Source organism: Misgurnus anguillicaudatus, chromosome 1, assembly GCF_027580225.2.
Source record: "Misgurnus anguillicaudatus chromosome 1, ASM2758022v2, whole genome shotgun sequence".
NCBI classification, from domain to species: Eukaryota; Metazoa; Chordata; class Actinopteri; order Cypriniformes; family Cobitidae; genus Misgurnus; species Misgurnus anguillicaudatus.
Window position 1 is genome coordinate 1,487,345 of NC_073337.2, and position 27,870 is coordinate 1,515,214.

General features: G+C 38.2%; 1 protein-coding gene across 2 annotated transcripts in view; it reads right to left on the reverse strand.

Moving 5' to 3' along the window:
* scube1 (signal peptide, CUB domain, EGF-like 1) overlaps window positions 1-27,870 on the reverse strand; it is a 101,456-nt gene that overhangs the window by 41,489 nt on the left and 32,097 nt on the right. For both annotated transcript variants that reach the window (XM_055190661.2, XM_055190662.2), the window contains exons 4-6: window positions 27,239-27,373; window positions 10,982-11,107; window positions 7,736-7,852 (exon numbers count right to left, since the gene is read on the reverse strand). In XM_055190661.2, coding sequence (XP_055046636.2) covers window positions 7,736-7,852; window positions 10,982-11,107; window positions 27,239-27,373 — 378 coding nt within the window. The remainder of the gene's footprint in view (window positions 1-7,735; window positions 7,853-10,981; window positions 11,108-27,238; window positions 27,374-27,870) is intronic.

A 27,870-nucleotide genomic window follows, 5' to 3' on the forward strand; every position in this document is an offset into this window, starting at 1 on the left:
TTTGTGTTTTATTTACAATGGGAATGGATTGTGATTAACCCGACAATTAAGCTTCAAAGGGACGCAAAAGCTTCATTAAACTCCACGTGATTCATGCAACCATATAATTCACTAAAAAAAGTTTATTAAAAAACAAACATAATGACGCTTTTCCATTGCATAGTATCCCACGGGTTGGGTCAGCTCACTTTTGGGGGGTTTTCCACTTTTTTAATACCTTAAAAAATACTTTTTTTAGTACCACCTCGGTTGGGGTTTCAAGTGAGCTATGCTGATACTAAAAAGTGATGTGAAAACACTGTAGATCACTGATTGGTCTGAGAGAATCGTCACTACTAGCGTCATCGCTACATGCAAGATTAGCTTTACCTTCGTGCGTGCACTGGCTCGATCAAACTTGTTGTCATCTGTGCTTTGTTGTTAGTTCCCAAACTCCATTTAGCAGTAAAAAACATCCAAAAGCTGAGAATCATGAACACCATACATTTGTGACGGCACATCTTCGATGCACACGAATGCATGCACGACATTTTTTGCAAAGAGGTAGTGAAAAACGTGATGTGCAAACATCTATTTGTGGTGGTCAATTTTGATTTTGGCAGACTGAAAAATAAATGAATGCATGGGAAACACTGCATTCCAACGATGCTCGCTCCCACTTTTTGTATGATGTCACAGCAGAAAGCAGCGCAAATATAACGACACGCCTATAATCCCTCCCACTCTACAGTGGTACTGTAAAAGTGGTAAAGTGAGCTGACACAACCTGACCCGTGGGGTACTATGCATTGGAAAAGCGCCATAATTGTGCTACTAGGCTTAACACAGCGCGGCTCGACTCACTTTATCTTTACTTTGGCTCAGTTTGGTTTTCCACTGCAGTTTAGCAACGCTTCAAAGGGGGTGGGATTATAGACTTATCGTTATAGTTGCACCGCCTCTGCTGTGACTTCATCCAATGTGGTCTCATGAGAATATGTGTGTATTTTGTACCACACGTACATCTACTTACATTTTAATACACACTGAAACGTATCACATAGACGTGTTTTTTTTTTAAAGTTAAAGTTCATTTAAAGTTCATACGAAACAGGTCCAAATTCAGCCCTTTATCCAGCAATCTTGATCCTAGTCTCATCAGTGACTATTAAAGTCAAATCTCGCGTTCTTTATGAATTTCAATATTGCGCCTCAAGAATCTTCACATTGCTTTTTATTTTCAACAGCACATGATTTTAATAAACTGTTTTGGGTAGGTTTAGGGGTAGGACAGAATTAGCGACTTAAAATATCTTTTAAATGCCATATTGTTACTATTGTTACAAAACAATTCCTACACATTTCTGTCCGTTACGTTGCAAAATATAAAAAGAATACATTACGTATTTTAAAAATTTTGGTATAAAAAGAGTTTGGGTTTAGGGTAGGGTGCTAACATATCGATAAAATGATTAAAGGGAAATTATACAGCAATCTTTATGGTATGAAAGATTTGTAAATGTTTTTCGTTTTGTAGCTGTAAAAACATAATAATGCTACAATTAAATGTTGCAAATACGTTTATATTGTACAGTTCTTCAGTATCTATTTAAACGTACAAACGTGTGTTTTTGAAAGTTATGTATTAATACTACACATTAACAGTGAGACTAGGCTGCATCATCGCGACACAAGCAAATGTGTTTGTGATTTTCGGTATGTGGATGTTTTTCACTGCTGAAGCAAAAAATAAAGCGCAAATGACGACATCACTTGGTTTGCTTGATGGCACAAGAATAAGCCAATCCTGGATATACTTATTACACTGGTAGTGACGATTCTCAGCGATTCGCAGTGTTACACACGTTTTAAGATTAAAGGTGCAGTGTGTAAATCTTAGCAGCATCTAGTGGTGAGGTTGCGAATATTAACCAACGGCTCAGTCCACTGCTCACCCCTCGCTTTTGAAACTCATAGAGAAGCTACAGTAGCCGCCACTGGAAAAACATAAAATTGACGGAGACAACTTAGTAAAAGTTTGTCCGTTAAGGGCTTCTGTAGAAACATGGCGGCACAAAATGGCGACTTCCATGTAAGGGGACCCTCTAGATAAAAACGTCTCTTTCTAAGGTAATAAAAACATAACGGTTCATTATAAAAAGTTCTTTATACACCACTGATATTATAGTTTTGTATATTATTTTGCATTTCTGTCAAGAGATCCTTCTAAAAATTACACAATGCACCTTTAATACATCTCGCTTGAAACCTGCTTGGAACCTTTGAACCTTTTTAGTACCACCTCCTCTATATAAACAACTTGTCTGTGTTGTTTGTGTACACTCGCATGAAGAGAACAGGCACAGTTCAAGTGTCCTTTTATCAATAAAGGAGTATCTAGTTTGTTTTTCACTAAACCTGTATGCCTCCAGGACTGTATGACTTTATAATTCTTGGAATATAAGTCACATGGAGTTATTTTACAAAACTTTGGGGTTTTTGAGAACTGGCAGTCACAATCCACTCTCATTCTAAACAACACCAAAAAATAATTTTGAGTAAATAATTATTTTTATTTTTTTTGGGGGGGGGTGAACTAACCCTTTACGGGCACCTTTTTAGTTCCAATTCCTATTGATTGACTTCAATGTATAATATTCAGCTATCTTACAGATACATTCCTATTAACTTGAATATAGGGTGAGTATTAAAGTCAGAATTTAAATTTTTCTTTGGAGTTTTCGTGTTTGTTCTACAGCACTGTAAAGCTTATCTCACCATTGGAGGACACCACGTTTGACAATAGAGACATCTGTGTACTATTTGTGTGTTTACGAATTGTGTGCTTGCTTATATTTGAAGACTCTAACCAGAGGACTCCACTAATCAGAGGGTGGAGTGAGCACGAAAAAATCAAACAACTAAATAAATAAATTAGACTAAATAACTAAATAAATTAGAAAAGAACAAAGTTATCAATAATCTGCTACCTCTGACGTGACTACAATAAAACCATTAAAAGCACAGGGGTTACTAATAATGTTTTTACTGATGAAGAAGAAAAAATAGAACAAAATAGAAGATGGAGAAAGACATTTTTTCACTGAAAAAAAAAACATGCAGATTGTGCATTAGTGTGAGAAAACAGGAAGCAAACATACAAGTCAATACGAGTAAAAAGGCAAAGAGAGAGAGAGAGCGTGCAGAGAGAAATACGACATGCAACTAGCATAAAAGTAAGAGAGAGAGAGAGAGTGAGAGAGAGAGAGAGAGAGAGAGAGATAGAGAGAAATATACCGTCTAAATGAAATAAAGAGTGACAGGTGAGTGTGGATGCCAATTTCTTTAAATCAAGGTTGCAGACAGGGTTGGTTCATGCTTGTTGTGGAAGCGGTGTTGTCGGGTCAAGGATATTTGATTGGCTGGCTCGTTTCAGAGAGGTCAGGCAGGGGGTGGGACCGGTGTACAGATTGGCTGCTCAGAAAGGATGTTGTTTTCTGATTGGTGGGGACGCTACCGCTGATCAGGCTGCAATTGAGAGGTACACCCTAGTTGCGTTAAACCCTTTCACCAGTATATTTGCCTACAAACCATTTAATTCCAGTCAGAATCACACTTAAATTGCAGACAAGACAGGCAATCAGTAACTTTCACCAGAGAGGCATAAAGAAAAGGAGGAGCCCATGACAGACGCCACACACAGGAGCAAAGGGGGAGTCCTAAAGGAGCACTAAACACAGGGAAAGACCAGACCCACACAGCACAGCTAAACACAAAGACCACAGCGAGGGTCGAGAGAGAGAAAAGAAGGGAAAGAGAAAAAGGGAGGGTAAGATGGGGTGGGATTGATCCCTATACTCCTCTTCTCGTCCCTGTGGCCGTTTGGTGTCGCTCCGTGGAGACTGAAAAGAAAAACTGGTTGTTTGTTGAAGGCTGGAGACGGTTCACTCCAGGCTCTAAGCTGCCAGATGAAAGGCGAGTCTTTCCAGTGTATGGTACAACAAAACACACCTTTATGTTTATGATCCCGTGACAGATGAAGTAGTCTGTTTGGTGCATTGGTGTATACATGTCAGTGTAACACAATACATGATTCACACAATACAGTGACTCACTCTTCGGATAAAAGCTTCTGCTAGATGCCTAACAGTAAACGTAAATGCACTAGCAGAAAAAGGTACAAAAGCTGTCACCGGGACGGTATCCTTTAAAAAGGTCCTAATATGTACTGTAGGAACTGGTATGTACCTCTGAGGTACTAATTCTGTATGTTACCTTTTAGGTACAAAGGTGAACTTTTTAAAAGGGTACCACCCCAGTGACAGTTTATGTACCTTTTTAATGTACCTTTATGTGTAAGCACATAAATCAGAGTCCTGTCTCCTTACTTTACCTTGATTCACAATGATAAGCTTATAATAATAATGATGTACAAGTTGAGCTATCAGGTCATATTTTCCAAGATATCCATATAAAGAAATGTATGTACAGTGGCAAGAAAAGTATGTAAACCTTTTGGAATTGTATGGTTTTATGAATAAATTTGTCATAAAATGTGATCTGATCTTCATGTGATCTTTCTACCAATTTTCAAACGGTTTGGTTTCTTACAAACGTTATTAACGTGGCTATAATTCTGGATGCTTTAACATGTTTCATGATTTTTTTTTATAAGTATGCAGTGTTATAGGTACATCTTTGACGTTTATAACAAACCAAACCGTTTGAAAATCGGTAGAAAATTAAGCAAATTGTGGTCATTTAAAAGTACCTGCACCATTGAAACACAATGCTACGAGTGAGCGAGCTGCCTGTGGTAAAGATGGCCGCCAAAATGCGGACGTTCCACTCAATTGGCCAGCAGCGTGGGCGAGACATCTAGCCTTTATACATATCTATGTTTTAACCCCTCTTGGCAGCAATAACCTCAAGCAGACGCTTCCTGTAGCTGTGGATCAGATCTGCACATCGTTGAGTAGGAATTTTAGCCCATTCCTTCTGACAAAACTGCTTTATCTCTGTCATATTCTTTGGACGTCTCGTGTTTATGGCCCTCTTCAAGTAAATCCACAGCATCTCTATTGAGTTGAGGTCTGGGCTCTGACTTGGCAACTCCAAAAGGCGGATTTTGTTTTTCTGAAGCCATTCTGTTGTTGACTTGTTCTGGTGTTTTGGGTCGTTGTCCTGTTGCATCACCCACCTTCTACACAGTTTCAGCTGACTTACAGACATTCTCACATTATCCTGAAGAATTTTCGGATATACTTGGGAACTTGGGTGTGTTTTTTAATCTAGTTTCATCAGTCCACAAAACACTGTGGAGTGTCAATGTGCTCTTTTGCAAATCTCAGGTTTTTAGTAGGCAGTGGCTTCCTTTGTGGTGTCCTGCCGTGGATACCCTGCTTGTTCAGTGTTTTAGGTATTGTAGACTCATGAACAGAGATGTTAGCACGTTCCAATGATGCCTTTAAATCTTTGGCTGTCATTCAGGGTTGTTTCTTTACCTCATTGATGAGTCTTCATTTTACTCTTGGTATGATTTTGACTGGGCTCCCACTCTTGGTAGAGTAGCAATAGTCCCAAAGTATCTCTATTTTGTAGATTGTTTGCCTAACTGTAGACTGGTGAAAGTCTTTGAAATAACCCTTTCCAGCTTTATGTAAAGCAACAATTCTTGATGGTAGCTCCTCTGAAAGCTCTTTTTGACGAGGCGTGGCTCACATAAGCGCGTTCTTCTTGTGCAGAGCAAACTCTAAAAGTTTTATCAGTCAAAGTAGCTGTAGTCCACACCTCCAAATGTATTATCTTAACCAGACTCCAGGTATGCTAAAACCTGACTCCAATGAGCTTTTTTGAGGTCATAACTCAAGGGTTCACATCCTTTTACCACAAGCACTATGAGGTTTTTGGTTGTTCTTAATAGAGACATGAAAGATCAGAATTTTTGTGTCTAATTATTTTTAGGCCCATTATGTTTGTCAATAACTTAAATGAAGATCAGATCACATTTTATAACTAATTTATTTAGAAAACTATGAAATTCCAAAAGGTTACTTTTCCTGCCACTGTAAATTAGACGCAATTGTATGTCTTAAACAGAGATGGTGATAAAATGTTTGAAATGATGTTAATTTGAATTAACTCAGTTTTACACCACAAAAGGTATGACATCACATGACTCCTTTATGTTGCATTTATGCTTATTGTCAGTATAAACCCAAGACAATTGTCATAACGTCCAGCACCTGAACTACTTCTAACTACTTCTAACGTCATTGGCCTGAGTGTGAGGATCTGATTGGTCATACTGCCTAACATGGAGTATAAAGATGTTTCCTGTCTGCAAACATGCTCAAACTATGACGCCAACGCTGGATGACCCCTCACAGGCCCTTGTGTGCCCACTAAACTCACCTGCCAACAAAGTGCTGTTTCAGACATAACTGGACTGGCAGCCTAAGAAATCTTAGCCTTAACACAATCGTGCTTAGACTCTGTCTGGAAGACTTTTAGCTTATATATACTTTAAATAAGCCAGTTATCATTACATAAAGTTATTTAAACCTGGAGCACACACACTCGCATAACAGGACAAAACTTTGAACAGGATAATGGTTTCAACAATTTATGCCTTTCAAAATTCATTGTAGTGATGGTGAATACCCATGAGACCCAAATGAAATAAATTAAAACTCTTTTGGAAAGCGTCAGACACACACATACACACACATGTAAAAGTGCTTCCTTGCAGCCAAACACCGCAGAGGCTGGAAAAGTTCATCCTAAGACAACAAGCATAAAAACTAAACTTACCTGCAGCAGGTCATTTATCTTCCGGATTCAAAAAGAAAGAAGAAGAAATACAGACAAACCATTTTCTGCTTCATTTCTGAAGTACTACCCCTGGATGAAGCCGCACCCGCATGGCGTATAAAGTTTTCCCTTTTGGCAAAAATGGCAGAACACCATAAGCCGACCATTTGGCTCGTCTACCATTACCAGGATGATGGATGTGTTTTGCACACGTTCGATGATGAAAATTCCATCATCAAGTGCGTCTTCCCAAACCCAACACGCACACATCATGCTCGCACTCATAAAATCTTTCAATGCCTCCTTTCCCTACACAACGATTCATCAAAGAGCTCCTTTATGCGCTCAAATAAGAGAGAGAATGAACGTCAGGAGAAAAACAGTTTGACCTCCTGAGTGTCACAACTAATGAGCTGTATAATTACTAAATTAGCAGTTAAATGCCAGGTCAAGTATCACTGTCATCCACCTAACCACAGCAACTCCTGCTTTAATAGATGTAACATGGGCTGAACATTTGCCATTAGACAGGAATTTAAACTGAAGTATCAAACTTAGTTGTGCCGTATGAATGTAGACCCGCTCTAGGGTTAACAATGCCAAAGTTTTCTTTTCTCAAACCCAACGCACTTTCCCTCAACAGTATTCTGGGATCCTCTGTGTGGAAGTGGTGATACGGACCATTCGGCAGGCCTACAAAAACTCCCTCTGACAAATAGGACAGTATGTTTGTTGAAACAGCCTTGAACTCATAACCCTGGTAAAACTCAAAGCACTACCCCCCCCCATTTTCCCTCTCTTTCTTTCTCTCTCTCACTATCTCTCTCTCATTGTGTAAATACAACTTAAAGTTTTGTGTGCGGCTATTCCCATTAACGTACATCATTTCCTGTAGAACTTCATTTGAAGATGAGCAGAAAGTTTGTGTCTGTGAGAGACTCACCAATGCAGGTCTTGCTGTCTGAGTGCAGGGCATATTTTTGATGACATCCACACACGGGCCCTGTGTCTGTGTCCTCACACGTGTGTTGGCAACCTCCGTTTCCATAGTTACATGTCACTGGTAACACACAACAACTGTGAGGAAGGCTAAAATGGTTTACCGCTATCCTGTAGATAATCCTCTAATCAAGATACACATATGCACAAGAAAATCTGACTGAATCCACATTGCATACTTCAGTACGCCTGATAAAACTAATTTGTATCATTCATTCTGGCACTTTTTAAAATTGTATTTTTAAACGAATTGTCACAGGTAACAGTTACAACCAACAGGTTATAGACTAAAGGTGGCAAGAATAAAAACAAAAAAATTATTTTATTAAAGGTGACATAGAATGATTAAACGGGGTATTTATTCTTGTTCTGTGATGTGACATGTAGACAACAACATTTTGGTTGGATGTGTAATGCCTTAAAAGCTTCCTAAAAACCTAAAAATGCAAGCACTTGACATTAATTGGCTGCCTTTGCTGCCACTCAAAAATATGTAAACTTCTCCGTTTTCAGAACACGGACAGACCAAAATTTTACAGATAGAAGACAGAACGCGACTCGCCATTTCACCTTGAACTTTGCGAACACTGCTGCAATTTACTTCCCGTTCGAAGCGAGAGGCCGGATGTATGCAAATTATTTTGAAGGGGTGGGAATTGAATGAGAAAGGGGGGGGGGGGTGAGTGAGATGCATTTTACGTAACATGTATCCATTGTTCAGATTGGGCCATTTTCTGGCGGATATTTCTAAAAGAGGAATTTCTATGAAATGGAGATGTTCAGAATGTCTAGCACTTTTGTATTTTCGTGAATGCGGGTAGACTACCGTTATTCAACTAAGACAAGGTAAAAAAAAAATATTTTCTGTCACCTTTAAAGGGACAATAAGTAGGATTTACCCCCATATAGTGGTGAAATTGTATTTTGCATTCAAACGAATAGTGCTCTCTAGCACCTCGTTTTTTTCAAATGCGTGTTGCAACTACGGTAGCCGTTTTGTACTCAGTGATCTCCTTGTCCGTTTCAGCTGATTCACGTGTTCTAAATGAAAACACGTTGTGGAAACGTGTTGGTAGGCAAGTGTTTTTTGTCCCTCTCTGCTATTATAGTTTATCAATATAGCGGAACGACATGGAAGCCTCCTTGGACTTACCCGTTCAATGTAAGTAAAGAGAAAAAATTCTAAGCTTACTAAGAAAAGTCAGTTCACTGGCAGAGGTCATTTGACACCAACGAGGACATATTTATGAATAAAGACATAGATTTTGGTTAATAAAACACTTAAAACCCTACTTACTGTCCCTTTAAAGATATTGGAATCGGAACCAGGAATCCATAAGAACCGGATTCGCTAAGCAAAATTGGCATCAGAATCGCTAACATTAAAACAATACCCAACCCTACTGATATGCAGTATGCAAGAATAGGATAAGTGTGTTTGAAGCTAAAGTACTGTATGTAAATTACACGGATGCTTGAATCAATTTAATTTTATGTTGTTGCAATGCCCCAAAGTTGCAGATCATCATATTTAAAAAGTATGCACTTTTCACTTTACTATTGCCAGTGTAATTTTGTGTATTTAGAAGTACTACGCTAAAAAGAAAATGCTATTTTAGCAGCGCTGGGTCAAAAAAAAAAACGTTTTGTTGTAATTTAACCTATCCTGAGTTGCTTCTACCTAAAATGCTGGGTTGTTTTAAGCTATTGTTGGATCTAATGTTGTAGTTCTTGAGACTCAAGACCACTTTTTAAAGGTTTTGGTCTCGTCTTGGAATCGACCGCATTTTTGCTCTGTCTCGTCTCTGTCTCAGACAAAGAGGACTCGGAATTTTATTTCAAGACCGGTCAAGACCACAACTAATGGCAGATCACAAATGTATTTTTTATTATTAATTTTATGCAGTTTATTCAGGTTTGGCATATGATGTTGGCATTGTTTAAGCATTGTTTAAGTTTCTCCCAATAAATCTTTTTCTAATTTTATTACTAAAAACACCTGCATTGTGTTAAGTACGCAAAGTGGGAATCAGTCAGTTTTTCATGTACATATATAAGATAATACATACAATCTCTTATCCAGATTATTACATTCATTTACATTTAGCAGACACTGTCATCTGTAAGAAAGCATTAATTATATAAAAACACAGGGAAGCCGAGAGGCCATGTACTATTATTATTTTTGCTTGCTTGTTTTTTATGATCACGACTTATAACATTTGTTAAGTCGACATTATGAATAAATTAAGTCGAGATCACAAGAAAACAACTTTTGTTATTTCGGGATCACATGAAAGTTAAGTTGTGATCAAGAGAAAACAAGCAAGCAAAAATAATAATAGTACATTATTTGCTATTATGTAAATTTTATTAAAGCAATTAAGGAATGAGAGAAAGCTCTGTATCTCACACACTTCTCTACATTTATGTTCGGTTACATTTGTTCAGCCTGACAAAATGGCTCATTCAAATATTCAACTTCTAATATATAGTGTAAAACTTTGATGAAAAGAGGTTTTAAGGACTTCAGTCGACCTTCTTCCAGCGAGTTTTAAAAATGAGAAATTGCAGATGAAAGCTCTCCAGATGTTCCCGCCAGATCCGCAGCACTATAACTAATAGTCCCACGACAGACGAGAGGCAGAAGTGGTTTATTTAAGAAGAGATTCATATTAGAGGACTGACTAAACTAATCTGTAGACCTCTTGTTTAGCTCTGATTACACTTGAACTTTAAGTTATATATTGGACCGTCGCTTGCGGCATGAAAAGGGAACTCTGAGGCATTTTTCCATACCACTTGAAAAGGATCTAAACAAGTGGCAGGGACTAACTGCGTGTATGTGCAAACATCATAATTTATAGCTACATTTATACTTCAATGAATAATAATGTGGTATACTACATATTACATGGTGCACATTTAAAGGTGATGGGTGTCACTTTTCAATGGTATGACTCCTATTTCAGCTAATGTGATCTTGCATGTGATAATTTATTGGTTTCTACATATCATCCTACATAAATGTAAAGAGCATTTTGTATAAATAAAACCTTGATATCTTAAATACTGACTGAGTACGGTCATGTCAAAGATTAAAATCAAACTTTGATGCTCATGATCTTAATGGCAACTCGATTGTAGGACTTGAACGGCAGGGAATGGGATTCTGAAGTTGAATACATACATTTGCAGTCGCGCTGATTTTCGGCAAGCTCAAACCCTGGGCGGCATTCACACGACACCCCGCCTTTGGGAGTCTCTCTGCAGATGTGAGCACAGCCATGGTCCTTGTTCATACAGTTCATCCCATCTGTGGAAAGAAGAACAGCAAGAGAACCGGAGTGAGGAAACTAAAGTTAAACTCATGTAATCTTCCCACTACAAGCGCTTCACTGACAGGCTCTTGGAAATGAGTGTGTGATTTTTATGAGTGGTGTAAATTAGTTTAATGTTTCTGACACAGGACCTTTTTCACACACAGAGCAACACTGACATTTCGCCTGACCTGTGAAATCACACACAAAGACTTTCTCCACGGACAACATGTTCAGCATACATTCACAATCCTGCTTTCTCTCGCGTTGTTTACTCCCTATTCTGTTCTGTGAAAACTTAAAGAGAAAATGGTCATTCCTGTCTGTGCAATTAAAATGAAAGACAAATGAGGCTTCTTACTATGTGCGAACACAAAAAGTGAACGAATATTCACATGCGTTATTCGCTCTAGATTACTCGTGGGATTACTTGTTTTTTTTTTTTTGGGCTAATATATGCAATGCACTCCATTTTCTGATACAATCGAATGTGTCAAATTAGGCTTGTGGCTAGGAGGGGTACAGCAACGGCCAAAATCTTATGAAATCTTGCGCAGGGTTTCCCGCAGCACATTTCAGTTAAGGCGGCCCGCCTAAGCTTGGAAACCATACTGCCTTAACTAGGTCATCAAAAAAATAAAAAAACACTGCACAAAAGGCCGTCAAGTGCATCTCGGGGAATAGAGCGTACGCGCTACCGCAAGCGGGGCCGCGCGCCACACGGCCGAAATGAGAAAGACGTGGTCCAGACCGTCACTGTCTGGAGAATACTAGCCAGTTGAAAAAACATCTCTGAAAATACTCCGACGCGCTTCACACTGCAAGTGTGCACGCGCACCACACGGCCGAAATGAGTCTATAGTTCTTGCAATTTTAAAGTAAGTTAGCTGGTGATTTTGTTGTTTGAGCAACCTGCTAGCTAGGTTCCAAGTGCCTGTTGATTAGATATAGGCTTTCCAAGGCAGCAAGGCATCAAGGCATGTCTGAATTCAATGTTTGGTTTACTTCCTGTCTCCTGAGATACCTATGCGTGGACGTACATTAAGAATGTGATTGGTCAAGTCCGGTCGAGTTCGAAAAAATAAAATGGCGGCCAAGGACGCGACTGGACCACCAATTTAGTGTAAATAAATGTATATTTTCACTTTTTACACCTTTTAATTGCATTTCTAGCGAGAAATTAGTATTGTAGTTTTCAAATATGTGATTAGTTATCACAAAGGCGCTCTCTGTTTAAATTTCAAAAACGCTGCCTTAGAAGTGTGTCCGAAAGTCTTTCTCTGAGCTACCTTCATGCCCCCGAAGTCATTTCCTCATGAGGCAGCGAGGCAACGAGTCACTGCCTTGAGTTTTTGGACGCAGCAATAATTGTTGAGCGCTCTTGCTCACTTTATTTATGTGCATTATTTACATGCTACAGTAGTTACACTCCTTTAAGATACTATAATTAATAGTGGGAAATAATCAGTTTAAAAAAAAATTTGCTTTCTATCATCGTTCGCCAGACATTCTACAACATCTGCTTTTGTTTGTGTTTATTAACCCTTTAGTTTCACTTTACCACGCAGCTATTCCCGCTAGAGGTAAAAACATTTAATTCATTAATAATCTAGTATGTGTTCATTTTCTGTCATAGTTTCTTCAAAATTAAGTTTTATTTGAGTGTTTTAAATAAAAATATTTTTTGGCCCCTTTGATTGCCACGCTCTCGGACCCGCCCACCCATCCAACCCTACCACCTTAACTAACAATCTTTCTGCTGTTGCAGGATGATCGTTGTTTTCATCCTAATTCTACCCCTTAACCCAACATTTCATGGGATTTACGCTGTAACTTTTTGCATTGTATTGTATGTAATCTACTTATTATTTAATTTCACTTTTGATGTGCACCATTAAGCCCAATTTATAGTGCGTAAGGTCAACACTGTAGCTAGTCCGTAGATTATCTGTAGCCTCTGCGTAGTCAATTCTACGAGGACCACAAGCGCTGTGATTGGTCCACTAGAACCCCTCCCATCAGGTAAAAAAAACTGCATCATAGGTATTTCCGTTTGCGACGGTGAGAACAAAGCTGGGCCAAGTTGAAGAGTGATTTAACTCAAACTGCAACAAAAGTCGCTGTTTATTTACTTCCATCACTACTGGTCTTCTCAAAACATACACAAGTTGCTGTTTCTTCTTCGTTTGTGGGTTAAACTGACAAAGCTGCTTCTTCATTGACGGTCGCGCTGCTACTGTGGTAACTCATGTAGATACTGCCTACCAGCGGTCTGCATGTGTGTTTGCACGTCGACCAGGGCCGGGTTTCCCAAAAGCATCGTAAGGCTAAGTAGATCGTAAAACCGATCGTACGAATCATCTTAGAATTACGGGCTGTTTCCAAAAGCTTCGTAACTTAAGTTGCACTTGAAAATCATCGTAGATCTACGAGTGGTCTGGAATAATCGTTCATTCATAAGTGCATCGTAAGACAACAGAGTTACAAGGTCACCTACAGGACAACCAGCGAATTGCACTCCTGCAATGACGATAATGTAATGTTTTAAATGTTTATTTATTTATTGGGTTCTTCTTTGTTTATTTTATATTAAATATATAATATAATATGTTTGAAATTCAAATGAGAAATCAAATTTAATGACTAAACATAAATTAATAAAGAAGGAAAACGTATTTTGTACAAGTTGGTAAAAGTTTTTTGTATTTTGGTAAAAGTTGGTATAGCAAATTGATAAATGGTTCATACCCATTGCTGCTATAATTCATCTAAACATTGTTTGAAGGGAAATGGCATCTAATTAAAGAAACCAAATAAATATTTACGGTACAATGCAATAATCCATAATAATAAATAAACATAGATAATAAACAACAAATAATAATAATAATCTAAACAATAATAGAAACGCAGAAGGCATTTCGCAGTGGGACGAGTCCTAACTAAATACGGAAAAGAATATTTAATAAATTAATAAAACATTTAAAAAATCATTGAACAATAATGAAAATATATTATTAAAAATATTAGTGCACATCGGCTGAAGATGATTAGCCTAAACAAGCTTCTGCTACAAATTCGAGTCATTCTATTGGTGACATTTCAGCACTTGACAAAGGGATAGCGACTCGTAAGTAGCACTTAAAACCCAGCTGCGAGCGATCGTTTCACGTGCATCTTTGGGAAACGCATGTAAATGAACAATGAATGTTCGTTAAGTAGCTCATAGAAAGCGCTCTTAAGTGCTAAGTTCAATCGTTATCGGGAAACCCAGCCCTAGACGATGACGCAAGAGTATAACTAAAAAACCGACGCGTAACCTATGCCATCGCGACTACGCCGTAGGACCTACGCACAATTATAATGAGCCATTATAAGTATTCTATGTACAAATGATACCTTTATGACATTTTTATGACGTTTATTTTGTCAGTTTGAAGCATGACAACTTTAGATGCCGAAGTATAGTCCTGTTTTTATGCATATGCAACGCCGTATTTTTCAAAATGTGCCTACAGGAGAATGTAGTATGTAGCCCAGGAGATGCATTGCATTTTGTCGCAATGCGCATGCCTTGAACCTCTATCTACACATACATAAACCAAATACTTTGCCAGGCTGTACGTTCGAATCTGCGTGTATGTTCGCGTACACATAAAAACAGACTATACTCCAGGCTTAATCCCTATTCACTTTCACTATTTTTATTGATTTATTTTTATTTATTTTTTTATTATTAGTGGTGCTTGCATTTATGCAAAGCATCACTAATACTATTCCTCAAACTCTGGACACTATTTTTGGCACGTAACTCGTCTCGCATGCTTTGTCATACACCCATGAAAGAGGGCTCAAATCGACCAACTTATTGAGGAGAAGTGTGCTATGACTTTTATAAGAGATCGGGTGCTGGATTTCTGAAATGGAGGCGAAAAAGTACCCCAAAAAATCCCATAGACTTAACATTGTACCGAACTTTGATGGGTCATAGCTCTGCTTGAGGATTTTGTAGAAACATGTGGGTTACAACTTTTGAAGAGGGTAGTAGGCTCTGTAAGAACATACATCACATTGGGGTATAAGTTGTACCCCTGTGGTGTAAGAGACACTCGAAATTCCCCATTGACTTATAATGGGGCAGGGAACACGCCCATATAAGGAAATAAAAATGTTCCTGATGGGATATCTTTGCTTTACAGTGTCGTAGAGACAAGTGGGGGGGGGGGTCATTTTACTCAGGCATCCACTCAATCTCTCAACATCGTCCCAGAGCTATTAAGCCACGCCCCTAGCAACCATTTTGGGCTCCCTAGCAACACAAAATTAAAACAGTTATATCTTAAAATCTGAATGTCATGGGACATGCCGGTTGGTTTATATCATTCATGCTGGAAAGTAGCGTATGTAGCATCATCATTGGCCACTCCTGAGCCACGCCCTAGCAACTAAAAATAGTACCCTTGCAACTGATCCCATCGACTGCCATTATAAAATGCCCAGAAGCATATCTTCGCACCACAGTGTCATAGAGACATGGGCTCATGGGCTCAGGCATCTAATCAGTCTCTTAAGATCCTTATAGAGGTATTAAGCCACGCCCCTAGCAACCAAATATGAGCACCTTATCAACCAAATAAACAAAGCCTTATATCTCCGCATCAGAACATTATAGAGACACGGGGGTTTGACCGTTTGACTCGCGTCTTGAAGTGTAATCACTAGTGGATGCCAATTTTCTCCCTAGCAACCAAATACAGTACCCTAGCAACAGAATAAACAAACCCTTATATCTTGCATCAGAACATTGTAGAGACACGGGGGTTGGGCTGTTTTCCTCATGGCTCGGAGTGTAATCACTAGTAGGTGCAAATTTTTTTCCCTAGCAACCACATATAGTACCCTAGCAACAAAATAAACAAAGCATTATATCTCTGCATCAGAACATTGTAGAGATATCGGGGTGGGTCTCTTTGACTCATTTTCACATTATTGTAACATTTTGTCCCCCAAAATTTGCCACGGCAAGCACCACTTCACATTTTCTTCAGAAAATGTACCTATCTAGTTATTATAATTATTATTAGTTTAGTTTAGCTTATTTTCCTTTTAGAACATTCACAAAAAATATACATTAGTAGAACAGCAGAGACATGAAGAAATACATGATATTGGTATATAAGAATACATGGTATTATCACACTTTTTTCTTAAGATGTTAATTTGCGATACTTTTGAAAATAATTGTCTTTGGCTTTGTATCATTAAACTTTTTATTCTCCCCAAACAAATGAAGTTATACAGTTTTGTAACAACATGAGGATGAGTAGATGATAACAGAATCTTCATTTTGGGGAAACTGATCCATAACATTTACACAAGCATTTAGCAGAAGCAAAACTGAGGAAAACAACAAAGTGGTTTGTCTTTGGAAGGCAATAATATGGAAAACGCAATACAAAGTTATTTGTATAGCACTTGCTCAGAACATTAATATAACAAAAACAAAAAACGAAACTATAAAACAACAGTTTGTTTGCTTTCTTTATTCTTTTACTTTTCCTCTGATCTCCTAAACAGGGCATAGCACGGTTATCTATCACGCCATCTCTCACCATCCTGAACAAATCCTCTTCTTCCTAAACAGCACGACAACATAAAAGGGTGGAAAAAAGACAAAAAGGAACTGTTGGGCTCCTCTAATGGACATCCTGCTCATCTTAAAGCCAAACAATGACCAAAGAATGTGTATGTACACAAAAGCGAGTCTTCGTGAATAAATAGTGGGTTCTTGCATCTTTAACCCCCTCTATAGCCTCTTCAGATACGCTGAGTGCTCTCAGGCCGGAGCAGAGAGAGGGCTGCTTTTCTGTCGGCGGTCCAGAAGACACCTTGATGTGCCTAATTAACGTGGATTCAGGAGAAGACCATCCAGCTTTGAAAAGACAGGAAGATCGGCCTCATTTCACATCCGAAAAAATGGGAGAGCATGAATGTGCGTGCGGTACTATGAAGTTTTTACCGTGGTAATAGTTTTTGGACTTTTTCTAAAAATATGTTACCCTGTCTGTGAAATCCAATCTAATTATGAGATTAGGAGCATCAAAGTTTGTTTTCACATTCATTTCAATCTTTGACATCATCTTACTCAGTCAATGTTAAAGAAATCAAGGTTATATTTTTTACAGAAAGTTCTTTTCATTATATAGGATTATTTTATATAGAAAACAGCAAATCACAAAAATTACATTAGTTGGGTTTTCACAGACTGGGTCGCATACTATAACATTTTTAGTAGCTTGTATTGTAAAATAATAAGATAAGAGACTGGGAAATACTGCAATATAGAAAAGTAATGGTGCTCTCCTATCTGGGTGCCAGTCATCTTTCTGCAGATATTAAGGTTGATATTAATGTTTGACATTTCATCGACTTGCTAAGGGTTTATTGGTGTTTAAACTGGTTTAACTGGAGGTGTTTGAGATCAAAAAAGACCTTTGGTTTTAAACATGTCACACTGCTATGACTGCTGTTACAGGAAGACAAAGAGGTAAAAAAACATGAAAGAGTGAAAGAGGAATTATATGTAATTTAAAGTGTGCATAAGTGAGGGAGAGACAGCACACATTCGCACACATGGATGTGCCTGTGTTTAATATCAGGCACAAGTATACAGTCTATGTATGTCTGTTCTGTTACCCATAAACCCAGCACTTAAAGGAAGTGCTTTAAGAGCCTAAAATGTCACGTCAAATGGAAAGACCCCTTTCAAAGTCAAATGCACAATAATTTATACAACAATTACAGTTCATCAAAGCAATGAGCTCAGCTTAATGGCCATAAATGGGGAGAAAAGGTTAGAAATCTTTGCAGCCCATAACATATAAAACTTTCCTGATACTTCACGTAATAGAGAAATGTAGTTTTTAATATGAAACGCACATATACGTAAGCACACAACCCTGTTTCCCATGTTTTGTAAATGCCTTTTTAATTAAAATCGGTCAAATTTTTTATCTCTCCAAATGCACAATACGATACCTACTAAGCCATGAATTTCAATGAGGCTCTTTTTACCAGCAGCCATTGATGTCCTTTAACTGAATACAGCCCTCCCCAATCTCATGTTCAAACACAAGCTTCTTAACAACTTGTCACAACTTCTCACACAAGTTTATTAATTACGGTTAACATTAAAGTGGACCTTTATTCCAGGTTTCACGGTTGGCCAAATGACCCTTAATGATGTTACTGTGATTGGAGAAAGAGACGGCATTCAGTTGTCTGTGTGCATTTCAATTCTCTCTCTGCCATTCACTCACGCCGACGACAAGGCGTCACATTCATAATCTTGTACTTTGAAACTTGTCTTTATAAGTTTGAACTTAAATGTTTGTATATCGACATTTTTGCCAGCTGGCCCTCAAGTCTTCCCACCCACCATTGCATCCTATGGCCCAGTCCTGGCCCATGGGTGCACAGTGTTCCTGTACACTGTAAAAATAAAAGATTTGCTGGTTCAACTTTAAAAAGTGTTTGTGCAGCCTTAAAATTTTGAGTTAACTCAACTTGAAAATATTATTTTAATTTACTTTACTTTACTGACAACTTTTTACTTTTACCCCTTACATTTTTCAACAAAAATCTATACTTTTTACTTCTTACATTTTCAAAACAGGCTTGTTACTTTAGTTTTAATATGTATTTTAAAAATATAAATAAAAAAATAAAAATCAGTTCAGGGGATTTGTCTATTAACTTTCTTAAAAAATGTAGATATTTTTGACCCATGTCATCCAAAATTTGGTGTCTTTCTTTGTTCAGTCGAGAAGAAATTATTAATTATTAATTATTAAGAAAAACATTCCAGGAATTTTCTAATTTCAATGGACTTTATTGGAGCCCAACAGTTTACAGTTTAAATGAAGTTTAAAATTGCCATTTTAACGCAGCTTCAAAGGGCTTAACAATCCCAACCGAGGCATAAGGGTCTTATCTAGCAAAATGATCGTCATCACGTAATGGGTCATGATGTCAAAAGGTCACGGGTTACATATGTAAAACACACACTTGCGGACCATTTTAAACAATAAACTAAAATAAGGACATTAATTAATATCATTCCACATACAACAACGTCAGAATGATCCTCTTCTTTATACTTGTAAACACTGGGGCGATAGTTTCGCATATGTCATGCTTGACCTTTCGACGTCATGACGCATTACATAAGGTCGCGCTGGTGCGTCACACGGATAATGCAAGACAAAAAGTTGTGGTTTAAAAGTACATATTTTAAATTTTTCGTGTAGAAAATGACAATCGTTTCACTAGATAAGACTCATGCCCTGTATGGGATCATTCAAAGCTATTTAAAGCTGAGTTGAAACGGCAATTTTAAACTGCATTTAAACTGTAAAGTGTTGGGGTCCAATAAAGTCTATTAAATTAAGAAAAATCCTGGAATGTTTTTCTTAAAAAACTTAATTTCTTGTCGACTGAACAACAAAAAGACATCAACATTTTAGAAAACATGGGGGTGAGTAGAGAAAATTGAATCCATGTGATTTATGAAATTCAACTATATAGCCTAAATTAAACGCCTCAAGTTGGGCCCTTTAATAGGTAGATCTTTCCTTTCATCAAGGCTGAGGTTGGGGATCTTGGGTGTAAAAAAGGTTGGTGACAACTGTCTTAAAGAGTGTTGAGGAAAGTTACTTTTAAAAGTAATGCATTACAATATTAAGTTACTCCACAAAAAAGTAACTAATTGCGTACTTCGTGGAAAGTAATGCTTACGTTACTTTTAAGTTACTTTTGCGTAACTTTTTCTTACTTGGCTAAGGCTTGATCTCTTTCAGGCCTTGCAAGTGTTTTTAGTTCTGCATTCAGAAATTGCATATTTCATCACAAAAATGTCAAGATCTGGCCTGTCATCTCAGTTTCTGACTCTTACTGTTCCCGCTCAGGCGCTCACGCATAGAGTGCGTAAATCTACATTAATACGTTCAGTTTAATGCAGTACATCGCTTTTTTACATTGAATTAATTAAACTGAAAAGTAACTCACGTAATGTACATGATGTAATGTACATGAATAAGTTATGCGTTACTTTACTCGTAACTTCAGAAAAGTAATATTATTACGTAATGCACGTTACTTGTAATGCGTTATCCCCAACACTGGTCTTAACATATGTAACGTTTTAAATGTAATAGGTGAGAGTAGTAAGCTGCTTCGTAAGCAGAAATCTTTTTGTATTAATGTATTAAAATGATGTGTCCTACAGTTAAAAGCATGAAACTAAAACAGGTAGTATTAATGGCTATTTTTTACTTGAGTATATGTGAGAGCCTATACTTCTTTACTTTAACTTAAAGTATTTTTAAACACGAGTATCTGTACTTCTAATTGAGTAAAGGATGTGTGTTCTTTCCCATCTCTGCATGAGTTTGAATCCCAGGGAAAACACATATTGCTAAATAGAAATAAGTGTAGAGCTTCAATGTACTTTGTGGAGGGTCTGCCGAATACATAACTGTAATGTAAATGTAAATGCATCCAACATGGCTCCACCTGCCACAGTCAAACTACATATAATGACATCTGTGAAAAGAGATGTTTGGGGAAATACAGAAAGAAAATTATGAAGAGCGAGGAAAGGAAGCAACTTGCAAAGGTTATTTTACCTCATAAGCTAATATTTAATCAGAGTATTTATAACCAACGGAAGAAGGTGGTAAGACCTTTAGTGCCCACGTGCTGTCAACAACTCAACAGTACAGTTCAGAAAGAGTTCTGACTCCCTAAAACCGTCCGAGAAAGAATGATTCATAACACTTCAAAGAGTTTTAAATCATTCATTTCATGTAAAAACAGCATCACTAGGACTACCAGCACAAATACGCGCACACTCGTGCACTTTAACCTCTGTCGTGACCCCGCAGGATTCCTCTGTCAAAGCAGGATGTTTGCCGGGATTCAGGATAGAAGCGGGTCAGCATGCGCAAGGAGACACGAAAACACAAACACATGGCATTTCTTCGTTTAAAGTCTTCAGGGATCATTTCAGTTTTATGTACTGTAGTTGGTTTGGTAAAAAAGGTGATCATAAAATGATTGTTGTATTATTATTAAATGTGTTTCTGTGTGCATTTGTATATATGTGAACAGTGGTTAAATTTGCCAACTTCCTTTCCACACACACACACACAAACTCCAAATAAACACATTCGCCTGCTAATGGTCCATCGGCCATGTTTGTCTATTTTTTCTCCCTTTATTCCTTCTTATGATTTCCTCATTTTTAAGACTGTTGAAAGATTATATTGGCCAGAATTGCTCTACTTTGGGCTTGTCGCCTGCCCAGCCATTTTAACTAACCCCATAATAAATTTATAGTAATTTATTGCACGTTGGATCCGTCTAAAGAGGCGAAATTCTTAATGGTGAAGTAGTAAAAAAAAGCTCGAGGGTGGGAAAGGGCGACAGAGAAAGAGGGTTGTAATTCACAATTGTTGTGTAAAACCAAATCTAAGTGAAAAAAACTTGACTAACATTACAAGTGGGCATAAGTGAACAAAATGATAAATAACTAATGGAAAAGGTCTTATGTTATTGTGCAGATATGATGATGTATCTGTCAGTGAATACCTGCATTTACTTTACCGGTGTCTGCAATAGTGGCGCCAGAGTGATCCAATGCATTAATGACAGAAGGAGAGAGAGAGAGAGAGAGAGAGAGAGAGAGAGAGAGAGAGAGAGAGAATAGTCATTTTTGTCTCTCAGTCACTCTGTGAGGACGTAAAATTTCTCATTTTGTGTTTCATTGAATTATTAATTGCATATGGAACGACATAAGGGTGTGAAAATTTATTCTAAATATGAGTTTAAGGTTCAATATGAGGTTCTCATTTGCAAGCCCCTGGTTCCCTCTAACCTTTCCGAGTCCAGAGGAGCTGACGGGCTGTTGGCAGGGCACAAAAAAACTTCAATTCCCAATTTACAACCGCCAACAATTGCCAGGATTTCGGCGGTAGAGAAGAATTTACAGGGATATTATTTTCACAACATGGTGCACCATCTTGTACCGTATTTAAAATCCCCTCATAGTCAAACAGGACTGCTCAGGCCAGCACTCATGAGATCCACCAACAGACCTCGGATACTGGACTGCAATTAAAATAAAGGAGGATTTCACATTTGATATTCTTAAACATTTTAATCCAACAGTACTTACAGTGCATCTTGACAACAGTGAAAAAAAGCTTTTTTGGAGCAATAAAGTGCTCAGGAAAACCGTAGAGATGGTTCAAGAAGGTCATAGATCACCTCTTTTAGGGTTCAAACCAAGGGGCAACCTTTCGGTCTCTCTAATGAAGCCAACGGCTGACCGCTTAAGGCTCCAAAAGGGAGTCAATTCCCATAGACCTCCATGTTAAAATGCCCAACTTTACAGTAGAAAATATGATGTTTACAGTGTTTTTGGTCTGTATGGCTAATTTTGCCCTTCATGACAACTATGAGGTGGTGAATATTTTTGTAACTCATCCGTATAAATTAGCCTTAAAGTTCTGCATAATTAAGGGTGTGGCCACTTGAGTGACGGGTGAACTGCCTCTGCCGTCACTAGAGTCGAGCTAAGCGGGCGTGGTTTCAGCAACCAGCCACCTCAGCTTCACCCACATCCCGCCTCTTTACCCATTTTCGGTTATCTGCAAGTGATGCGTGTTGACGTGCGGCCAAGATGGTGATGACAGGCAAGCGCCTACTTTAAGCTTTATAAAAGCTCTTCACAAACCTATGGGTGACGTCACGGACACTACGTCCATATTTTTTACAGTCTATGGTTCGAATCAGCACGGACCCCCGTTCAGTCAAAGGTTCTTAGAAGAACAATTTCTTTCATATCTTTCTATAATCTAAAGAACCTTTTTTCCTACAAAGAACCTTTTTTGGAACAGAAAGGTTTTTTGAACAGATCGTGAAGCACCTTTATTTGTAAGAGTGTACTTGCGGTAATACACATGACTATTGCATTCATGCGGTGACAATTGATTTAAAACAGGATATTTACCAACTACGTGAGCTGTATCAGATGTGAGCTTATAAATGTTACAGTCAAACAGTCATCCACAGAGGTCAATAGAATTGGCAGAAGCCTTAGTGAAATGAAAATGCTGTCTTATAAAGCTTTACTTCACCACAGCAGACAGACGGCGCCAATGTCACACACACACACACACACATGCACACACACATATTTAACACTACTCTAGACTAGGCCAGTAGGACGAACTGGTGAGTGAAGAATTGTAAACACACAACATCACACATTTCTTACACACGCATATGCATTCGTCTTAGATGCAAGCCAATAGGCTGTATGGTGACAGACACAATGTAAACAAGAAACGTACATTCACATACACACAGAAACTGGCAAATACACTAATGGTGAGTGAGAGTGATGAAGGAAGGTGAAGGGTTCACTTAAGGTGAGATTAAATGCATGAAAGTGTGCAAGCATGTAATGCACGTGTGTGTGTATATGCAAGTGGGAGACCACATGAAGAAAAATATTGTATGTATTGTTATTATCGGTTCATCCAATGGTGCGGTTCCACCTGATATATTAAATTGCGTTAATACAAAATTGCGTTTACCGCTAGTAAAACTTCCAGCCCATTTAAACAGATAAGTACTGGACCAATAACAATTTGGTAGCATGCATAATAATTATTAACATGCTAATTTCTTAACATTAAAACATTTTTGCTTTTTTTAAGCATATGTTAATGCAAGATGTCAGTGCAAGATGTTTTTAAATTTAGGAAGTACAAACGTGCATTTTATTCTGGGACTAGGATAAACCCTGTCCGGGAAACCACCCCTAAACGTTAAAATGCTGTCTAAAATAGCTTTAGATGAAGAGCGGGGCACAACCTAATGATTTTTGGCTTTGGCTTTTCATTCAAAAATATTAAATTTAGATGAATCATTTTTTACACAATCAACACATCTCTGCTACGAATGAATACTTAGGGGTGGTTTCCCGGACAGGGATTATACTAGTCCTAGACTAAAATAAATGTAAGAGTTGTCCAAACTGAAAACAACTTGCACTGACATATCATAAAATACTTCAGTGCCCTTTGCCTTGCCTTAAAATGCACACAAGTAATGTTTTTAGTAAGGCATGTTTGTTCAAACTAGTTATATTTCCTAATTAAACTAAGGTCTAGTCCTGTCTTAAACTAATCCCTGTCCGGGAACCATCCCTTAAAGTTTGTTTGTGGGACCTACCGTTATCGTACAATACATCGAAAGTGATAGGAGTGCAAATGTGAGATACCCCATAGGTGGGATTCATTGAAACAAACAAAGGGTTTGTTGTAACACCTGCTAGAAAATGTAGTTTTAACACAAATAATTCAATACAATTCTGTCTATATACTAAAAGTGGATATAGTTTATATATCGACCTATAATAGCTAGATATCCACACATTCATACATACATGATCCTTTATCTAACCATCCTTGTATTAAGCATCAATGCATATAAATAGATTTTTGAAAGGGCTGCACAATTAAGACAAAAAAATAATAATTGTGAGTTATTTCCCCTGATATTGTATTCAAGTCAACTCATTTTTATTTTAAAGCACATTTTAAAGCAACGGTGTTGCACCAAAGTGCTGTACATTTAAAACAAAAACAAGCAACATAATTCAAACAAAACAACAACTCTTAAGGAAATGCAAAAGAATAAAAATAAAATTTAAGAGCAGATTTAAAACATGTCAGCGAGAAAGCCTGTCCACCTTTTGTTTTGTAGTGACAACAAGGTACAATTAAAAGAGACTGACTACCCGATCTCAGAGCCCTTTGAGGAGAGTAAGGAATCATAAGATCGCAGATGTATTTTGGTGCTTTGCCAGACAAAGCCTTGTATACAAGAATAATCCAAGCGTGAAGTTATAAAGGCATGGATTACAATCGTTCTCAAATGGTAAAAACTTACCTTCACTACAGTGCTAATTTGTTTCTCAAAGTTTAACGAAGAATCAAATACAACACCAAGATTTCTGACATCAGTTTGAACACAAGCAGAAAGAGGGCCCAAACGAGAGATAGCTATTGGATTAGGCTGACCTACAATCAGAATTTCACTTTTGTCCTTATTTAATTGCAGGAAATTATTAGACATCCAGCATTTTATCTCTTCAAAACAGTCAGAGAGTGTGTCCCAGGAATCACTATATCCGCATAGCAGTGGTACGAGATCTTATGTTTCTTAAAGATGGAACCCAGGGGTAACATATACAGTGAGAATAGTAGAGGGCCCAAAATGGACCCTTGGGGAACACCACAGGACAAGGGAACTGGGCGAGAGGAGACATTTCCAATGCTCACTGAGAAAGTGCTATCCTTCAAATAGGATGACAGCCACTGCAACGCAATCCCCTGAATACCCACCACCTTATCCAACCTATGCAGCAAAATGCTATGGTCGATCGTGTCAAACGCAGCACTTAAGTCCAATAGAACTTGTATCGCACATGAGCCGGAATCGAGAAGTATAGTATTTACATTTCATGTGAAGTCTTCTGACAGTAAGAGAAAAAGACCAAAAGCACAGATTGCTCGGCCCTGTATACATATGTAAAGTAGCTGTGTTTCAATTAACCCCACGTTAGTTTGTGCCCTGCTCACCCCTACAGGATGTGTCAACCTCTCCAAAATATATTATAAACAAAGTATTATGAGTTATTTAATATCTAATGTCTATGTACCGCCTGTGTGACATAATATCGACCACAGACCATTTTCACTGCATTTTTATTTTATTTTTACACAGAATAAGCTAATGTGAAATTAGGAACTCATAGTATTTCCATGATTTCCTATCTGTGTGTAGCATGCAGAAGCATCCAAGATTGCCAGAGCACATCAGTTAGCTATCCACAAAAACAAACCTTTAGCCTGTTTACACACATACACACACTACTACAGTGTTTACCAAACTTTCACTTTTGAAGTAAAAATACAACATGCAGGGTCAGTGATTCGCCAAAAGAGTTATGGGCTTCCCAGAAAGCAAATATGGAGCATTTCTGTTTCTCTGACTGGCTCTGTCGTTCTCCACCTCTCCAATCGTACCTTTTTCATTTGTGCCGATAATGTCTGCCCATAGGGCTCACACAGGACGCGCAATTTGTTCTACTCTTATTTTTCATTTTGTGATCAACGCATTGTGTATTATTGTAAACATACAAATCAGCATGCTAAACTTAAATATGGCAGCACATGGATAATCTCATTGGTTGTGACTTCAATTGTGTCTTGTAATGCATATATACTGTACATCCAGAATAGTGTGAGTAATTTTCACTTTCCCATGAACTGTTCCTTTAAAACTATTCCTCAAATGCTTTACGTGCCATTTGAGAGACAGACAGTCAGTCCTAATAATAATCACATATTAAAAACAAAATATAAATGCAAAGCTGGAAGGATGGGGTCGTAAACTCTTTCCACATTCCTCAAGCGATGTAAAGGACATCAAATATGTGATTACAATCAACCCACGCTTATTCATGACAGTGTGTGTGGATCTCTCAGATTGGCCCTGTATGTGGGGACGTACCCGCCTCCATGTAGTGAAGCATCATTAGTTTATTCTGACAAGCTGAATGTGAGCCTACATCAGGGTCGCATGCACCACACACACGCGTGTCACAGAGTCACACATCACGGACGATTTTTGCTTTCATACACAAAAGTATACGCCGCATTTCAACTGCATCCACATACAAAGTCGCGCCCACTTGCCGCCTGCACTTTTAACTCTTCAACTCTGACCTCTCAGCTATGTCAAGGGTCAAAACCATCAATGAAATTGAGTGTTCGAGATAATCAAAATAATACACGTTTTTACAATGTGCATTGTTGAGAGAGTGATGTATAACATGCATTAAAAATCATTCCTTGATTCTTTACAGCTTTTCGTTATCTTCTAAGAAAGAGGAACTAGTATGCAAAGGAAGACCCACGACCCACCTCTAGCATAAAGATTGACTTGTGATTGTATGTGATGTGTATACAAACATGGAGGATCACACTTACCGTCAGAGCGGTGGATGCAGGTGTGCTGGTTGTCACTCAGGAAGAAGCCCTCTTTGCACTGGCACTCGTAACTGCCCATCGTGTTCACGCAAACCTGCTGACATCCGCCGTTGTTGTCCTGACACTCGTCCACATCTAACATCCGGCAGAGAGAGACACAAATACACACGGTCATTACAAGGCACATAAACACGGCCGTTCGAGCGAGAGGCTCCGGGGGCGAAAGCATCGCCGAGGAACCCACGCCGGCCCTGCGCAGGTATTTGCGTGTTTGTTTATCAACGGCCGAGTTTCCCCGATTTCCGCTTTCTGCGGCTACCGAGGAATGCTGTTGATTAAACGGGTAGTTTGAATTTACCAGACAAACAAACCAGTAAACAGCAGGCCGAGAAATTACAAAAGAAAAGCAAACAAAATACCAGTAGCTGAGTATGACAGTGTCAGAAATTACAACTGAATTTGATTTACAGGATTAATGTTACTTATACGAGGGCAGATATATAGCCAGTACACACAGCTATTAAATGGGTAGTTTAATGGTATTTCAAGCATTCTGACTTATTAACACAGTTATAGAGTTGTTTCCTCATGACCTAAACGTAGTCTAGTGTCAAAAAAGCAGTTGGGGCGTG